Source organism: Chionomys nivalis, chromosome 9 (assembly GCF_950005125.1).
Source record: "Chionomys nivalis chromosome 9, mChiNiv1.1, whole genome shotgun sequence".
NCBI classification, from domain to species: Eukaryota; Metazoa; Chordata; class Mammalia; order Rodentia; family Cricetidae; genus Chionomys; species Chionomys nivalis.
Window position 1 is genome coordinate 33,894,358 of NC_080094.1, and position 18,587 is coordinate 33,912,944.

General features: G+C 41.1%; 1 protein-coding gene across 6 annotated transcripts in view; it reads right to left on the bottom strand.

Annotated features, from left to right (window-relative positions):
• Positions 1–18,587, bottom strand: part of Macrod2 (mono-ADP ribosylhydrolase 2) — a 1,826,063-nt gene that overhangs the window by 187,869 nt on the left and 1,619,607 nt on the right. For all 6 annotated transcript variants that reach the window (XM_057781066.1, XM_057781065.1, XM_057781064.1 and 3 more), the window contains exon 9: positions 7,385–7,466. In XM_057781066.1, coding sequence (XP_057637049.1) covers positions 7,385–7,466 — 82 coding nt within the window. The remainder of the gene's footprint in view (positions 1–7,384; positions 7,467–18,587) is intronic.

Sequence of the window (18,587 nt, forward strand, 5' to 3'; positions counted from 1 at the left end):
TGCACAGGAGAAGGCTGGAGATGAGACTCGCCTACTCAGGTGACTTTGGCCCTGACCTCAGATTGTACAGCCTCTGTGCGTTGTTCTTGCTATGAAGACAGATGGTGTCCCCATGACATTGGACTGATTTTGGAAGGCCATATTTCAAGTCATGGACAGAGTTAAACCTTTTGCTGTTATTGTTAAGAGTGGGTCTTACGTAGTCCAGGCTTGCTGCAGTCTCATGATGCTCCTACCTCATCTGGGATTATAGGGTTGTACTCTGACATCCAGCTTAATTCTTTTTCTATGTGGGTGTTTCTCTATTTAGGATGGGTTACGTTCTGATAACCTCATTAGAAACTGAAAGAATTTCTAGTTAAAGTGCATTTAACAAAACCAGTCTACTAGACCTCCTAGTTTGGCCACACAGTTCACTATGAAATGACAGTCATGTCCCCGCAGCTAGGTGGAGGTTATTAGCTCTAGAGGTTGTCTGCCATGGTTCTGCCATCTGATAAGAAATGAACAGCATTGGAATTAAAATTCTGAAGTCCGTTTCTATTAAATGTATAGGTTTATTTCCTTCATAAAGATCTTGAGTTGAACCATGATAGATGAAGACAGTCTACACACAATCTACTATGTTTATCTTAACTCCAGGATATCTAGTCCTAATTACTTATTTTGAAGAGGGAGAAGATCTCCTTCAGAGATCCACAAACTGGAAACAAGCATCCTGCTTGGCCTCACCATTCCTCCAATCCCAAGACCTCTTTCCCTCTCTGTTGTTTATACAGCACCGGACTTTTCTTCTCTGTTCCAGTTCACTCTCAATGATCCCCACAAGAGCCACATTCTTCATGCACTTTGCCCCAATAAACCCAGCACTCATAGATGTTTTCTATGAATTCCTGACTACTGTGAACATGCAGGGATGAATCTTGATGCCCTGCTACTACTATGTTCCAAGTGTACCTAACATCCTTGCATCTTCAAAGTTTTAGCACTGTGTGACATGATATATGTAAGAATTCAATCCGGTTATACGGAGGAGTCAGAGCAGGACAATAACAGGCAGGACACCCTGAAATAAAATCTATGCAAAGGTAAAGCTATCCAGTTCCCTGAATGACAAGAAGGGTAATGACCACAGGCAGAGCTGCTAAACCTCTGCGTGCTTTTACATGGAGCTGCCAAAGACTCTAGGTTCAAGATTATCTGTGGCCTCTACCCACTGGGCAACAATAGGCTTTCTTCTCCCACATTCATGATAAACAAAAATATCTCCAGATGCCTTCATATAACAGTCTTCCAATGACTGGGAATCACTGCAGTTAACAAATGTAGGCTTTCCACAATTCATAGGGGTGTGTGTGTGTGTGTGTGTGTGTAGGTCAGACTCCAAACAATAGGATTCTTAAACAAAGTTAGAAAAAGTTCAATGATGTGTTGTTATATGAGAAAAATCAACATTCTTAAGTTCTCTTGTAAGGCGACGTTTAGCAAAACTTGACTTCCATCTCTCCACCAGAAACTCTCCTTTCATCTTCTAGTCAATGGAAAGTATATACGATAAATTCTACACCCTGTAAAATATGATACTTTTATATAAAGAACAAAGAGATTCTCGGCAGAATCACAGAAAGATTATTTGCCTTAGGCCACATAACAGTGCACCGCAACTATAAATTATTTGTAACCAAAGTGTGTGATAATTCCATAAATCTGCCATATTCTGCTTCCAAATAATACATCTGGAAGGAAAAAGTCAAATGTGCTTCACCCCACAGCAAGAAATAAAATTGTTAGGGAAATCTTTCCTGAGTTCTCTCCTTTGCCATTTCTTTGTATTTTTCTGATAATCCAGTCATGGTATATCCCTTCTAATACCTGATTGTGTTCCTTACATCCTGGACCTCTGAGTGCGGACTTTCAAAGTTTAGTTTGTTTTGAGATATAAGGCTTTAAAAGTGTAATTAAGAGAAGTGATGTCATTAGAGTGGAATCTTTAATGTGACCAGTGTTTTTATACAAGGAGAAAGATAGGTGACAAGCTACTCAGAGGGGAGGCCAAATGAAGACAGGGGTATAAGAGCACGAACATGGTCAAGAGAAAGGTCCCAGAACATGTCACCTCTGCCAATCTTGATCTTCAGCTTCCAGACTCCAGAAATATGATAAAATACATCCGGTTGGTTAAATTATCCACTCTATGGTAGCTCCTTTCTGCAGCCCTACAGGAACTGACAGTGGTGATTTCTATCTCCTCCTTTGTTGCTCTGTGTGGTCTGTCATTTCTCCATTGCTTCTTACCTGCTCTGCTGTCTGGATGATCTAGAGAGAAGTGCACTTTGATGTCTCTAATGAAGCACCAGTTTGACTCATTGGGAATTTTTCCATGAGTGCATTAGTGTGTATTGGAAGAAAGGGAAGTATGGTGACTTTGAGAAATTATGAGCAACAAATAGTTTAAGGGTGGGGTTTTCTTGGTGCTCTGAACACATCCTGCCAAGAGACCACTAACTTCTGTAATGATGATGTAGAGAAGACTATCCAATTGCTACTTGGGCAATGACAAATGCTGGGCTCAGTTTGGAAGATATCGCTTGCCATAGTTTACTCCAATATGGCTCATTTTCTATAACTAAGGAGTAGAGTGTCAGATAATAACATACAATCACCCATTTGCCATCCATTTTCAGGCCTGCCACGGGCTGTCTGAAACCTCATTGTATCCTATCACCTTTGGCTTCCTTAAAACCCATACTCTCAATGTGGGTGTTTGCTATTTGCCTCGTTGTTCTTTGTTCACTATCCCCAAACCAAACACATTACACAGCTGCAGGTTCTTTTCAAACCACACCCAAGTATCATAAGTAGCATTCCCCTTCATGAATGTTTTCTTCAAACAAGCAAACCCACTAATCCTTTGAGAAAACCTAAGGGACTCCAAGGAAGGTTTAGTCCTACAACCTTTCTTCCTCACCAACCCATCTGTGCTGGCAAGTTTTGTGCCAATTTGACCTGTTTCAGTTGTCTGAGAGGAAGGGAACTTTATTGAGAAAACACCTTCAGTCAGACACTATGTAAGCAAATAAGCCTGTCGGGTATTTTCTTAATTAGTGATCAATGGGAGAGACCCTGACCATCGTGGGTGAGGCCACCCGTTGGCTGGTGGTACTGGGTTCTATAAGGAAGCAGGCTGAGCAAGCCATGATGAGCAAGCCAGTAAGCAGCACCCCTCCATGGTAGGCTTCAGCTCATGCCTTCAGGTTTCTGCTCAGAGTTCTTGCCTTAGCATCCCTTAGTGGACAATGACTCAGGATATGTAAGTCAAATAAGCCCTTTCCTCTCCAGGCTGCTTGTGGTCATGGTCTTTCATCACAGCAATAGTAACTTCAACTAAGACACCACACATATGCTCCCTGAGCTCCCTGCTGCCCATGTAGGTTTCACTGCACCCACATCCCTTCTGGACCTGAGCCTAAGTCATTCCTATGGTCTTTTATATTTTGGTTTTAGTTCCTTGCTGTATTTCTCTCTCTCTCTCTCTCTCTCTCTCTCTCTCTCTCTCTCTCTCTCTCTCTCACACACACACACACACACACACACACACATTATTTTGGCTTAGGGCCCCCCTCAAGACACAAACTGGAAAGGTAAGATTGCTCATTGGGTAAAGGTATTTACTGCCAAGTCTGAAAACCTGAGTTCAAACCTGAGTTCAATTCCTGCTTAGACCCTCATGGTAGAAAGAGACAACTGACTCCTACAAGGTGTTCTCTGACCTCTGTACACAGGTGTGTGTGTGTGTGTGTGTGTGTGTGTAAATCCTATTCATGGGAGTGGTGGTGTCTCTGACTCCTTTGCCTGGTTTTGGGACCCTTATCCTCCTACTGTGTTATCTTGTCCAGCCTTGACATGAGGATTTGTGCCTAGTCTTATTGCATCTTGTTACGCCATGTTTGATTGATAACCCTAAAAGGCCTGAACTTTTTTGAAGGGAAATGGAGGAGTAGTAGGTATGGGGGAGAGAGAAGGTGGGGGGGGGAGGAGACGAGGCTGTGGTCAGAATGTATTTTATGAGAGAAGAATAAATAAAAAGAACATAAAGAAAAAAAAAACGGTGTCTGGTTGAAAACAAGACCAAACAAACAAGTCCCTAAGTTATTCCTACAGCAAATACCATAACTTTGATCCTATGCTAAAGGCCAGGTCTTGGCTGGGGAGAAGATAGTCTAAGCCAGTGGTTCTCAACTTTCCTAATGCTGTGACCCTTTAATATTTAATATAGTTCTTCATGTTGTGTAACCCCCAACCATAAAATTATCTCATCCCTACTTCATATCTGTGATTTTACTACTGTTATGAATCACAATGTCAATATCTGATACGCAACCCCTATAAAAGCGTAGTTCAGCCCCAAAGGGGTCATGACCCAGAGTTCTAAGAAAAGACACTTGAATCCTCTCCTATTGGCTATCAGACAGTCTTATTTATTTATTTATACTTTCAAAATGAGTATGCTAAACAGAAATACAGGAGTTGGAACTCAAAGTTGACATCCAAAGAAAAAATACCAAGGATGCCCACTATAGATTCAAGGGATGGACCAAGTGACAAAGAACTCTGGCAGGTCCAGAGCAGTGGGGGTCTCACATCCCATAGAATTCTTGTTCTGTTCTGATTAATTTTCTTACAAAAGTAAGGGACATCTAAGACCCCATTTTCTTTAGCATAGAATAGAGGGAACAGAGGTAACCTGGTACCCAGGACCCCTTCCCACAGAGAAGGACTGAATAGCCTGCTTCACGATTAAACTGCCAAGGTTTCAGCCTCTGTGTCACGGCTTTCTGTAAGTGTCAGACAGCCCCAGGCACAAAGAGAAGGAAAACTGCACTTTTAAACTCCCACCCCAGGCCATATTGGTGCAACTATGAACAAATCCATCTTTCTTCGCCAATTTTTGTTTTGTAATTTAACTGGAATGCAGAAAAGCTGACAGTAACGCTTGGGACCTAAGTTTCTGGACAACAGAGGCTTTGACTACAGCTTGTCTGCAGTGCGTTCTTTTCCACTTCAACTTGCGCTGATGCTGCTGCCTTTGGTCTCAGATTTCTGGTTGTGGCCTTTATAAACTTGAGCTCAAAGTATCCCCAAACAAAGAAGCATGTTTTCACATAAAAAATGACTTTTGTGAACTATTTTAACTATCTTTGTATTGGGAAAACTAAACCCCTAGTTAGAGATAATCTGGGGAAATAGATATATCTATTTTATATATGCCAAGTCAGAAAAAGTTATTTTTGAATCAAAGATGATATGGTTATGAATTAAGCATAAATTCAGATTAAAGACTGATAATATATACCAATTCTATTAGCAGTCACGTATTCTATTAGACATAGCCTTAATTTCACATTTTGAACAGGATTTATAAATTTCTGATACATCAATATTTATAAATATGCTAGCATTGTTGGAGATTTTGACATTTAGCTTGAAATATATTTACTATTATAATTATTTGGGGGAATAATTTCATAAGCATAGTGTGTTTTGAAACATTTATGTGAAACTGAGAATGATTTTGTTATTATTTTACTTGTGCAAGCACTGAGATGAGTTTTTGGATTCATCTAAAGCAGCAATGTTTCAAACAATAGTTTATTTGCACAGTTACAAAGAAACTTTAGACCCCAAAACTTTAGGCTGTCTTACTTTTTAAAGTTTGCAGTGGGATATCTGTGCCCTATATTTTTGTAAATATCTTCGGGCTGATAAGACATGAAAATGAATGTGATATCAGTATTTCTAAACATCTTGAAGAGTCTAAAAGCTCATAAACTGATATTGACCAGGCATGAGAAAATTTATATTACACAGACCATAAAAGTACAATTTCTCCCAATGGACAATTCCTTTTAAAAATAATCAGAAACACAAGCACCACTCAGCTCACCCAGGTTCTAGAGGAAATTTGGAGAACCCACAGAAAGAGAAGATTGAAACAGAAAGGAAACTACCAGGCTACAGAGAGAATCATTTATTAAACTGATCTCAACTCAGAAACTGCTTATTAAATAGCAATTAGTGCCTAACACTATAAAGTATTGAGATACTGAAACATATAAATATAAAGAAAGGAGGGAGAAAGGAGAGGAAAGGCGCGGGGGGGGGAGGAATATCAGTGCCACAACAAGCCTCTGTCACAGGGGAGTCTGAGGAATTTACATTTTATTTCAGTAAAGAAAATTCTTTCCAGACCTACGTGATTTTTTTCAGAAGCAGATTTGTCGCTTAATTATAAGATTAGGGCAAGGACTGAAGAACTTGGTCCACATAGAGCATCAGCAGAGAATTGACACTATCTTTTTACTTTATTTTAACCACCGCTTGACCCAGCTACCCAAGTCCTCTTAGAACTGTGGGTGGGGCCTGCCCTTTCTCACTTGGCTGTGAAAGTTTGCTTGAGAAGAGTGTGCACCAACACCCTTTATTAGTTCCTTCCTACCAACCAGATTTACTACTCATTGCATGAAAAACCACTTGTAATGGATCTAGAAACCAAAAAAGAAATGAAAGGGGGTGGGGTGGGGAAAGCCAGCTTCCAAAAGTCTACTAAGAATGCCCACAGAAGCTTGAATTTTCCTACAAGCAATGCTTAGCATGGCTAAGGAAAGCACTCTGGGCCCCATGTCCATAAAAGTAACAAGGCATTAAACAAGCCTCAGCCTTAACAGGCTGTAAGAGGGAGGACAGGAAAATATTCAAATAACCCCAGCCCAACTAATGGTACATTCAGTCTGAAATCCATTACTCAAGGTTCTTTAGTAACCCCTAGGCCTCGTCTACATTCTGAAAGGAAGTGTGAAGTAAGGTGAGTGACAGCCATTCTCAGACTGCTCTAGAGAGGAGCATCCAGTCACTGCAGTTCAAAGAGAAAAAAATGGGTAAAATGAGGAGGAAATACAAGGAAGTCTGAATTCTGACTACAAATACAAATGGACTTCCTACAATTTTCAACAAAGGAGCTTAACATAGTTGCTGTCTGCATGCAGTCTGGAAAAGTCTGCAAGGTGAGGGAGAACTGAATTGTGCAATATGGGCTTGGAGGAATGCCCTTTAGGGATCATTTGGTCCAACCCTCAGTTGATGTGAGGAACTGAGTCAAGACATATGATGACTTGCCTCAGACAATGCAATGACATCATGGGGTGGGATAAGTTTAGGGCCTGCTCACCTCTTGTAGCTCTTGGAAATTGTGCCATATGCTTCCGGGCTAACCATAAACACAGACATTACCATCAGAATAGCTCTAAGGAAAGCAAATGAAACAACAGGCCAAGGGAGCTCGGCAGCTTCCACCCTTGACCCCAAAGGAACACTTGGCTTTACTCACCAACGGGGAAGAACTCGCTCATCTTCTTCTTGTAGATCTTGAAGTCAACTTCTAGGAAGACACAGAAGATGATTCGGTCCACCTGGAGGCAAACAATAAACTCTTGAAGTCGAAGGAAATATGGCAGGTGTTTACTCAAAGCACAGTGTTAGAACTGAAGAGTCCAAGAATAAGAATATAGAAATAAAGAAATACAAAGTTGTAAGTCTAGGAAAATGAGATCAGGCTGTCAGCAGCTTTCTCAACAGCTTAAGGACTAACTCTTCACAATGGGTTTCTTTGCTTTACAACCCATAGCTCTGTCTGCAAGGCTGAAGCGGCCCTCTGCAAACCGAGGGTCAGCTTTCAGATATTTTAGATAACCTGCCTCCCCCCAGCCACTCATGACCAGCAATGATGTGAACTGAGTTAACTTTTAAATGGTTGACTATACCTGACTTTTTGGTTGTGCATTTTCTCATACCCTTCTCATATGTGAAACCGGCAGTATCAGGGCAGTGCAGAGCTTTGGTAGCCACCATCAGAAAGTGCCAGAGAAACAATGAACTAAATACAAACACTAGTTCAAATAAAACACTCTGTTAATGAAAATTGCAAAGAAGGACAATTTGTATCTGAGTTTTACCTCAAAATTATCAAAGTTCCTTTGTTATTGCCTAAAACTTGATGTTTCTTGGTATAAAAGGGTGGAGTTCAGAAACTGTAATCTGCTACAACCTTACAAATCCATCTCTGGCTGTGGTCTCAGCTAGCTAATAAATTTTATGTGCACCATGGAGATTTACTTTTTTTTAATTTTTAATTTTTTTCCTGGAATAAATTTTGCTTCTGGTTTAATAGACTTCGGTGGTCTGTCCCCCATGTATGCGTGACCTCCTTGGGCCCAACAAGAACAGATAAAGATTATTATGAAAACTTCGTACAGATTTTTCATGGTGGAGTATGAACTGTATCAGGTGATGTGTGTGTGTGTGTGTGTAGACACTTGAGTTATGCGTGAGCATTCACTTGAGTGTGCATGCTCTGTTTATAAAGAAGTCAAGGGTGCTTTCAGGGGAGAGATGCTACATAAAGAAGAAATAACAAATGACAGTAAGCCACGTTGCAGCAAGCTCTAACTAATGCTGAGATTCTGACAGGGGTACCTGGACCTTATGGTCTCTAAAACAGCCACGGGAGAGGCAGACTGCCGAGTGTCAATGAAGCACACCAGTAAACCAAGGATTCTTTTTACTGATCTTGTTAGACAAATACAGTCCTCAAACCCGTAATCTTTAAATGTGGCCTAAAAAGCTTTCATGAGTTTAATTTACATGAAGTCACTTGCTTCTAGCCAAACATATTAAAAAAGGCTGCAGAAATAAAATGCTAGTCAACAGTAACACAGGGTCTGTGAACACTTAATTTGGTAGATATTGTTAGGTAACAGTCACCTCAGGAAAAAAATGTGTGCATCGCCTCCTGTGTTTTCTACTTTGAGAGAGTGTCAGCACAGATGGGTTTTCACTGAAATATTCAAGAATAATTATCAGTGAGAAAGAAGAAATGGATTGCACACAGTAGCTCACCCGTGTCTCATATTAACTCGGGAACTCAATTTTATGTCGGGAACATGGATACTTCTCCATTTCCTTTCTTCAACAATGAGAAATAAAGTTTAGAAACACTCTGTCAAGGCACAATGGACAACTGAATAAAGCATCAAAGCATTTCTTGTGGAAGTGAGGGGTAGATGTGGGACGGGCATGAAGCAGGACAAGAAAGAACCTAAATGGATGTCACCCACCTAACCCTTCCACTCTTCCACCATGTGGGATGCAGATCCTGCCACTGAGTTTTGTTCAGCAGCAAAAAAGTTCTGATGAGAGAGATAGCAGGGGGTCACATGGAGCTGTGAAATCATGTGACATGAGTGAGTCCAGAGGCATGGCTGCCTAATCTTTTCATGAGTCTCTGCCTCAACAAGGCTGGACCGCCTCCTGGCCAGTCACTGGAATTCCATTCTATAAAGAATAAGCTACCTTCTGATTGCCTCATTGATTCCCATATAAAACAAACAAAGGAACCTGGCCTTAAAAATAGTAAGACAGGGTTCAAATGAGTAGATTTCTTTTTTCCTACTTTCGTTTTTGAGTAGGATGTCCAGTCCTACTTCTATGTCATTAATACTGCCTATATACACCAAAAGTACAGGTTCCCTATCAAATCATTTTCCAGGTGAACTATAATTTTAGATAAAAGCCAGCGTTTAATTCTGTTCATGCACATATTCCTTATGAAATGTTTACATCCAGTGGCAAAGCCAAAACCATGTTGAATGACAAAAATGTGTCATCAAAGGGCAGTTTGTATAAAACCTTTTCTATATTATTTTAAAAAACATAAAGTTACAACAATGTAGGGATCCATCTATGAGCAATAGCGAAATAATGAAGTGCAAGGACATTGGGCTAAGTGGTCTTGTGTTCTCTTATGAACAACCCAAAGATGTGCAGAAAAAAGAAATTTGAACTCAACTAATCATAAGCTGCCACCAGACACCTAGCTCAGTTCTTCAGTGCAACAATTTGATAAGGCAGCAGCTCCACTATGGAACAAACATCATTTTGCCTCGCATCCATGTCTACCCTACAAAAGCCTCCTTCTGCTCTCTAAATGGTGGTCCACAGTGCAGGCAGTCTGCCCAACCTGTGAAATGCTGCTGCTATTCAGGACACCTCAGTTCTTAGCGCATTGTGTTTCTCTTTCATGTCTTCTAACATATGGTTTAAAGATGGCTGTGATTTCTGCAAAGGGAGGGGATTTGAGTCATTGAGACGTTAGTTATTAGAAAGTAAAGAGATTTGAGACAACATGACACATAGCTAACAGCTATTAACTGTGGGAGCAAGTATATGAATAAACTATTTTTTCCAATTTTTCCATGTTTGGAAAACTTTATAATTAAAGACTATAAAGTTGATAAGATTATCTTGTGTTTCCTTAGTCAGACTCAGTTTTCTAGCTGTGCAGAACCACTCTGAGCTTCCAGAGCCCATAATTATTTTTGTGTACCTCTGAGTGTTGATTGCTTTTCCTTTATGCTTCTAAATCATCTAGCTGTCAAAACCAAGAAATTTTGATTTACTGAAAATCTAAGGTGATTGAGTTGAACAACCTTGTGTCCTCTCACATTTATACTTAACAACAAATTACATTATTTTTTAATCATTATGTCTCTTATCTGTGTGTGCAAACAAGTGTGAATGAGTATGTGTATTCTCATGGTGGGGTTTCTTTTAGTAGCAATGCTATTTTCTGCTACTAACTTCAAACACCACCAAATTCAGATGAAGATTATCCAAATATTGCAAGGGATCATAATCTCCTTCTAGCCAGTAGGCTTGATGACCATGGGAATGGTATGGGTCCAAAATTCAACAGCCCAGTTAATTTTCCCCGGGGGGGGGGGAATGGATGCTGAAGTTCAAGCATTTTAATTTTAAAATAGTTGAATTCTCTAGTTAACTGTCCTGACTTACAGGCCTAGCACTGCGAAAAGCAGTCTGCCAGCAAATTGAAGCCAAGCATTGCCTTCATTCATTATATACTGATTGCATATTTGTATTCCCTTGTGCGCATGTATTTTCTAGGGCACTATTGCATAAAGCTTCACTTAAAAAGTCTATTTTTAAAGTCATTCAAGTATTGATACTTCTTCATCCCATGGTTCTCTTTATAGTACAATAAAGATGATGGTACTGCTCTTGCTGAAGGGTGGGATCTAAACTCCCATCTCTTAAGTCTGGGAGGCCTGAGGCCATGAAGGAATGATGTTAAGTGACTTATGAGTGAGAGAATGCAGATCTTGTCTAGTACTCTTGAGAGGACACTTCCTATATACAAACTTCATAACTTGTACAAGTAGCAAGAACATGTGGAGAACCCACATGTAGCTATTTTGGCAACAGCTCCAGCTAGAAGGGGGTGGCCTTTCCATGATTTCAGCTCCAGGCGTTTGAGCCACGCAGCAGATGTACATGGAGCAGAGAAGAGGTACTCCAGCTAGACACTCACTGCAAATTCATAAGCAAAGACATAGAAACATGTAATGACAGACTTGATATCTTCCCGACTAACCTGGTACCCTTTTTGAGTCTTGCTTTTACAGCTCTTTGATACTTTACACCTGTGGAGAAGCTCAGATTGAACGGATCACACTGATAGAAATCATCTTTGTGGGGGGAAGACGGACACGGGACGTTTAATCGCTACATGGCCGAGAGACTGGGGATCTGTCTCGCATGGAGGAGGAAAGTCTTGCGTATTTCTTTCTAACCCCGGATGACTTCTAAGAGAATCTTTGACAGCTCAGAATAGTACCACTTATTTTTTTCTTAAAGCCATTGGATAATTTCACAAAATGATGGTTCTTGAGAAACCATTCATTCATCTATTATCAGGTTGCCTAGGGCATAGCCCACATACCATGGTGTGTCTATGAAAACAAAAGCCCAGCAATTGAGTGGCCTTTTTGTTGTACCAGTAAATTAATTAATGATAAAACTGCAAGGCTCCTCACTCGAAATCCTGATTTTTTTCTCTTTGATATTACCCGCAAGGGGACCTTTGCCATTGAATTTCTAGGCCTGCCCCTAGATATGGGACAGTGGATAGGTCCTCCATTTTCAAGTTGTATAATACCAAAGGATGCCATCTCCAGGGTCTCATTCATAGCTGGTGTAGTCTGTCCTTGCAGCTCTTTTGTACTGCCTGGATTCAGTAAACTAGACCTACATTTCTGTGAGTGACTCTGGATTAGAACTCACCATGGGACAGTTCCTTGGGATTTACAGATCAGAAACATAGCACAGCTTTCACTAAGAAGGTGTTTTTAGAGCTCCAGGCAGGTTGTGTCTGTTCTTGAGGACCACTTTGGGAAGCAACAACTGTAGACTTTTACAGCTTTTGCTGATCTCTGCCTCATCTTCTCTGAATTTGAGCTTTGCACACATGCATCTCGAGCCCTTTTACAGGATGTTGCACTATGGGTACCAAAGCAATGACGCAGGTCCACATGCCACTTTGTCCCCGTGGGTTCCAGTTTTCATCACGGCTTCCATGGTGCCTTTCTTCTCTCCCATTAATTGGTTCTGGACCACACACTCTATTGACATATCCCAAATATTCTTCAGGAGTCTAGCTTACAAGCCTCAGTTAGGACTGCTCCTCTGACCTGGAGTACCCCACTCTGAACATGTATTTCCGCTCCCACTTTGCCATCATTGCATCAGGTAGTGTTAGTTAAAAAGACACACACACACACACACAGAGAGAGAGAGACAGAGACAGAGAGATCTTTACTTCCTATATAACTCACAGTATTATGCTTCTCTGGTTAAACTCCAACTGATATAGTCTTTGTATCAGTTCAATGAGTATTATATCACCCAGAGAAACTCAGTGAAGCACAAAAAATAATAATTTTCAGAGATGTGTAACCTGTCAAGGAGATTTAGTTCCTAATTACTTCCTTCAGATGAGTATCTGTGAGTCCTAGTCTAGTAGGTCTTCACATAGAATTTCCTAAAGTGCATATCTATTCTCTGTAACTAATGTCACATACTTAAAATGACTCATTTTGTATTAACAATTGACCGGTAAATTCCATTTGATCCACATTCTAAAGCACAACATAAATTTGTTCTGGGATTTACCACCTGACCTACTCTTCATGATACTGCAAACGAGTGTCTTTTAAAGAACCAGGTGACACCCACAGGTCCTTTGTCTCACTAGTTCATGGCACAGTCCTCACATGTAATTTGTAACTTTAGACATATTTGCAATGTTCACAGTTCAGCAAACACACTTGACCAAGATGTGGCTAAGTACCAGACATTTTTTCAAATTGTTTAAAAAAAAAATAAGATAGTGACCAGGCAGACTCCCTGTTACATCTGCTAGAAGTCCTTTAAATAGACTTTAAACAGTGGAAGGGGACACTGTCATTTTCTCTTATGATACTGAGTCCCTTGACTCTCCAGTTCAATGATAGAATTTTTCCACTGGGTGTTCAATGGCTTTACAACAGCAACAGTGGCATCCTATATGCTAATATGGATTAAAACCTAATAATAGCTCTTTAAAATAAAAATGCAATATCCAAAAAATTGTCTGGCCAATGGTTCAGAATTACTACTGGCTAGCTCTTACATTAAAATTAACCCATTTATATTAATCTGTGTATCGCCATGTGGCCTGTGGCTTACCATAAGATGCTCTGACATCTTTCTCCTACAGTAACTGTTGGTGTCTCTTTAGACTCTACCCTCTTTTCCTCTGTATTCAGGTTAGCAATCTAACCTAGCTATATTCTGCCCTGCAATAGGCCAAAGCAGCTTTATTCATCAACCAATAAAAGCAACACATTTGCAACTTACAGAAGGACATCCCACATCATCTCTGAGAAATAAAAATGAGTACAACCACTTTGAAAAGTTTTTAACAATACTAAATTAAGTAAATATATTCACACACCACAACCTTGCAATTTCAATCCTAGGTTCACACTCAGCTGATATGTTCTCCTGAAGCGGGACCCCAGAATGTTCATCATTACTATTTTAATATCTCAAATTTGGGAGCTGCTTAAATGGTCAGAAATGTATAAACATACCAGTATATAGTCACAGAATATTACAAACTAATGAAAATAAAAAAGTTCACAGGTACTTATAAAACATGAATAAAGGGGGCAGTGCTATATAAAAACCTATCAGGAGTGGAATGCACAGGATAATTCCATGTCTATGATGTCCAGATGTACTTAGAAGTAGATTAAATCAGTTGTGTAGTTAGAAGTTATCATAGCAATTATTTTATGGTGTGTGATGCTGGAAGGCATGCTAGATAATGTCTATCATCTTTTTTTTTTTTTTTTTTTTGGATGCTGGTTCCCTGGACATAATGTTCAGTTTGTAAAATTTTATATAAGCTATACTTCAACAAGATTTTTTATTTAAAGGTTGGAAGTCTATGCTGCAGTTGTCTTGGTCAACAATCAAAAATCTATTTTCATTGACTTAGAGGCCAGAAAAGTCCTTTAAAGTCTGACCTTTGAAAGGCGATCTCTCCATATATTTCCACTGATGCCAACTGCTGCTCACCCATCAAGGCATACAGGAGTAAAGATATATTTCTTTCACCAAGATATCCATTAATCCACAGTGGGGGGGGGTTTCATGCCCCATAAACATGATGACATAAGTCCTATTAATCTTTTTCAGTATTACATCCACTGTGGTTGAGGAGGTTACACGGGAGGCATGCTGGGAGTATCTGGAGCTGACCTCCATTTTTCACAGCCAGCAATCATAGGACAGCTGACATGCCTGGGATTAGCCTGTATTCAGTAAGAATGGGAGAATGCAAGGATTCGGATCCATGGAAGTGGCCTGCCCACTGCCATTTCGAGAACTGGTGTAAATGCTGGCACAACTGAGGGTTACCATGGATTGCTGGGGTGAAATCGCTGCCTTCCTAAAACCAAAGTGACAGCTTTATCCACACAGGCTGCTGAGGGGTAGGTCTCAAAATAGTGGTTTCTGCTAATAATTGATTTAAACTTTAGAATTTATCAAATTTGAGCAAAGACAGATCTTGAAAGGGTGTGGAATTGGGACAGGTGCTGAAGGGACAGTAGCTCACTCGAGTATGTGACTCTGGCAGGCCTTGCCCTTCTCCCCTATTCCCTCTGCCTTGCTAAAGACCATTAGATTATATCCCTAAATCCAAATGCCGAAGTCTATTCTCTTATTTGGCTACTTCCTCCTCCTGAGGTTGACTATGAAGATCCAGCTATCAAAGTATTGAAGTCTATGAACCAGAAGACCCCTTTGGTTTATTTAATCAACATGCCCAATTAAAATTAAATACCTAATCCTAACACGGGGTTTCCCCCTTTACCTTTATAAACAGTCATTTTCCTATGTGCCACATCTGTTGCCCCTCTATCCAGAGGCGGTCCTTTATCTGTCTCTGGTACCTTTTCCCTCTTCCCCTTGTCCCCTTCCCCTTCTTCATAGTCCCCTGTCTCCTTTACCACCACATCCTAGTTTGCTCTAACACAGACCTCCTGTCTTCTTCTCTTAAAAATTACACCTGCAAAGTCACTTCCTGCTGTGTTCTGCCAGAGTCAGAAAGCAGCCAGTTGAACTTTTATTTCCCATTTAATAAAAGACCTCTCTGTAAAACAGGCAGTTGGGTGTGGTGCCTAATCCTGGGTCCAGAGTGAAGCTCCCCACTGTGCAGGGTCTCCTTCAGTTGAAGTTTCCTTGATGCTTTGAAGCCCAGTAATCCGAAAGGGGTAGGGAGGGCTTCACAGAAAATTCCGAAAATACCAGTGATGATCACAAGGGGGCAACTCCCTGTTTCTCAAGATTATACTCAAGATTACAATCTAACTTTATCTTCAGCTAGTTCCTGAAACTGAACTGGCTAATCCAAGATTTCTGATTCTTCTCTCCCTGCTTAGATTTTTGGCTCTGTCTTTTCCTGCTAGGGGAGGTCTGGATTTATCCAGGTCTTTCAGAAGAAAGCAGCCATGTCCATACCCACAGGTAGGAATTACATGTAGTCTCTGTGAGCTAAAAGTCTTATCTGATGGACAATGGCTTTAAGTGTGCTGAGTAGAATTCCGCTGACAGCTAGGAAAGGTGGGTTTGGAGGCAAATCTCCAGCCTCAGGTGAAGACTATGATGCAGCTTTTGAGACTGGCCAGAAGACTCAGGCAGGCTGGGCCTGCTTTTCCGGTGTGCTTAGAACAGTTGAGATGGGAAATTCTGTTGTTGAGCCTTTGCTTCTGTGGTGAATCGTTATAGTACAACTGAAAACTGGTCCACAGGAAGGGGAAAAGATTGCTCATTGTTTCCCTTAGTGTGAGAGCAGGGACTAAGCACCACGCTTCTCAACTTCCTGGATTGCTTTCTTAGTTCCTGCCTGGTTACTGGCCAATCAGAGTTTTATTAAACCAATATGAGTGACAAATCTGTACAGTGTACAAGAGCATTACCCCACAGCATATGTGTCCCTGGTGAAGTCTTTTGCCCCGGGACCCAAAAGCCCTTTGAACTTAGGTCTCTGGCTGAGACTTATAAATATGCTTTCTGACAACTGGCACTTTCTCACGGTTTTTCATACTTCTGTGAATAATCTGAAAGGCATGACTTTTCTCCATTCCTCTGTTCCTAGCAGCTGGCAAAATTCTCAGCTTGTCTGTACTGTTGTTTTTCTCTCAAATTCTAATAAAATTGTTCATGAGCTTTAAAAAAAAACTCATATAATATCCATGACTCTGTCAACTAGTGAAAGAGAAATGGTCGGGGGTCACTCTAGCAACTGTATTGGAAAGATTTCTCAGGACCCTGCCGTAGTCCTTGTTCTGGGATCTTAAGGTTCCTTTAAGTTTCAGTAATTATCTTCTGGGTCTTGCTTAAAGGTACAAAGCACATTCACGCTCAAGCCTTCCACCCCAGAAATAAGCATCTAGCTCCAAATTACTGAACGAGGAAATTGTCTCGCCATGTTCTTTCTCAGCAGAGTTTGGATGAGCTGGAGAGCATTTATAACTCATAAACATTTAAAGGGCACTTTTTGCATTTTGAAATTGCTTCTGCATGCATGAAAAGGATCCTTTATTGGGGGCGGGGTGGGGTTTGCAAACCCATTACATCTGTCATTCCTGTGGCAACACAGTTCAGATTCTTTCTGTTTTGTTTTGATAAATTGCTCCTTTTGTCTTTTCTTCAGCTCTTAAAAAAAATGGCCATGTTGCAGAAGAGCTTTAGGTTACTTTGGTTTGAGCTGGAGGGTTATTTGTATGAAAGTTAATTTCCAGGTCCACCTCATATCCATCAAAACGGACACTCTTGCAAATGTCACTTCTGTCATGGTCCTTGAAGCTATTCCAAATGCTCAGGGTAGAATTCAAGTCTGTGCATATGTGGACTTTTGTCCTGCAATTTTAAGTTCTGACGATACAAGCTCATCTCCCATGTGCTTGTAACCAGAGGGATCCTGGAAGACACTGGGCATGGGGAGTGGGGCTGGCACGGGGTGGAGGGGGTGTCAGTTATGATAAAGAGAAATTTCCATCCCCTTTTCTGGGCCTTAATCATACAGGTCATGACTATGTATTAACTGGGCCTGAGCTCAGCACAGCCAGTTGTTCTCTGTATTTTTTTTTTACCAGTTGTACATTTCGTAATGGTCTCTATCCGGAGGTTACAGGCAATTAACGGCTGTTGAGAGCATTGGAATCATCATTTTGGGGAAACTGGTCCTCTGATGGCATAGGCTACCCCATCTTATGTGGGCAATTCCAAACACATACACATATGAGCAACAGTAAAGGGACTCAGCAGATTGTATCTATATAGCAATAATAAAAATATAACAGGGCAGCTTACATTTTCACATGTGGAGAGGGCTAGTATGCTGGCTATATCTGCCTTTCCGTTCAAGACCAAGGCAGGTCACTCTGCTTTGTCCTTTGCTACAGGTCCCGCTGAGTGGAACGCCAGAGAACACGTCTAGCCTGTACTGGCCCTCTTTTCCTGAAATCAACCTTTCTCCCATGACACACTCCCAGCAGGTGACAACCTTCCTCCCAGACAGACCCCCAGAGGGGCCAGCCTCCTCATGGCAACAGGAAACCAGTCTGAAGGAGCTCCTCGTGAAGACTGAATGGTGTCTTCCCCCCAACCCACCATTTCTCGCCGTAAAGCCGGATTCCTAATGCCTAAAACATTGATGTACTTGGAAAGAGGACTTTAAAGAGACGCGAAGATGAAGTCTTTAACTCCAATCTAGGGCGGTAACCATCTGTAGGAAGAAACCAAAGTTGACTTGAAGACCCAGGGAGAGGAAATGCATCTGCAAGCCAGACAGGGAAACTGAAGAAACCGGGACAGCTGATACCCAACTGTTGCTCTTTCAGTCTCTAGCTATGAGGAAATGCATTCATTTTCTATAGTTTAAAGTACAAGGTCTGTGGCGTTTGCCCCCCACTTCTGGCCCATTAGTGCTCTCCTGCAGCTCAGGCACCCTTTGAAGGATCACCTGACTCCTTCTTGGCCATTACTACAGTGTATCTTCTCCCCACCTGGCTTCCCGCGTGTTCCCTCCTGCTGTAGGCATTGATCAATGTTGCCCTCCCACGAAG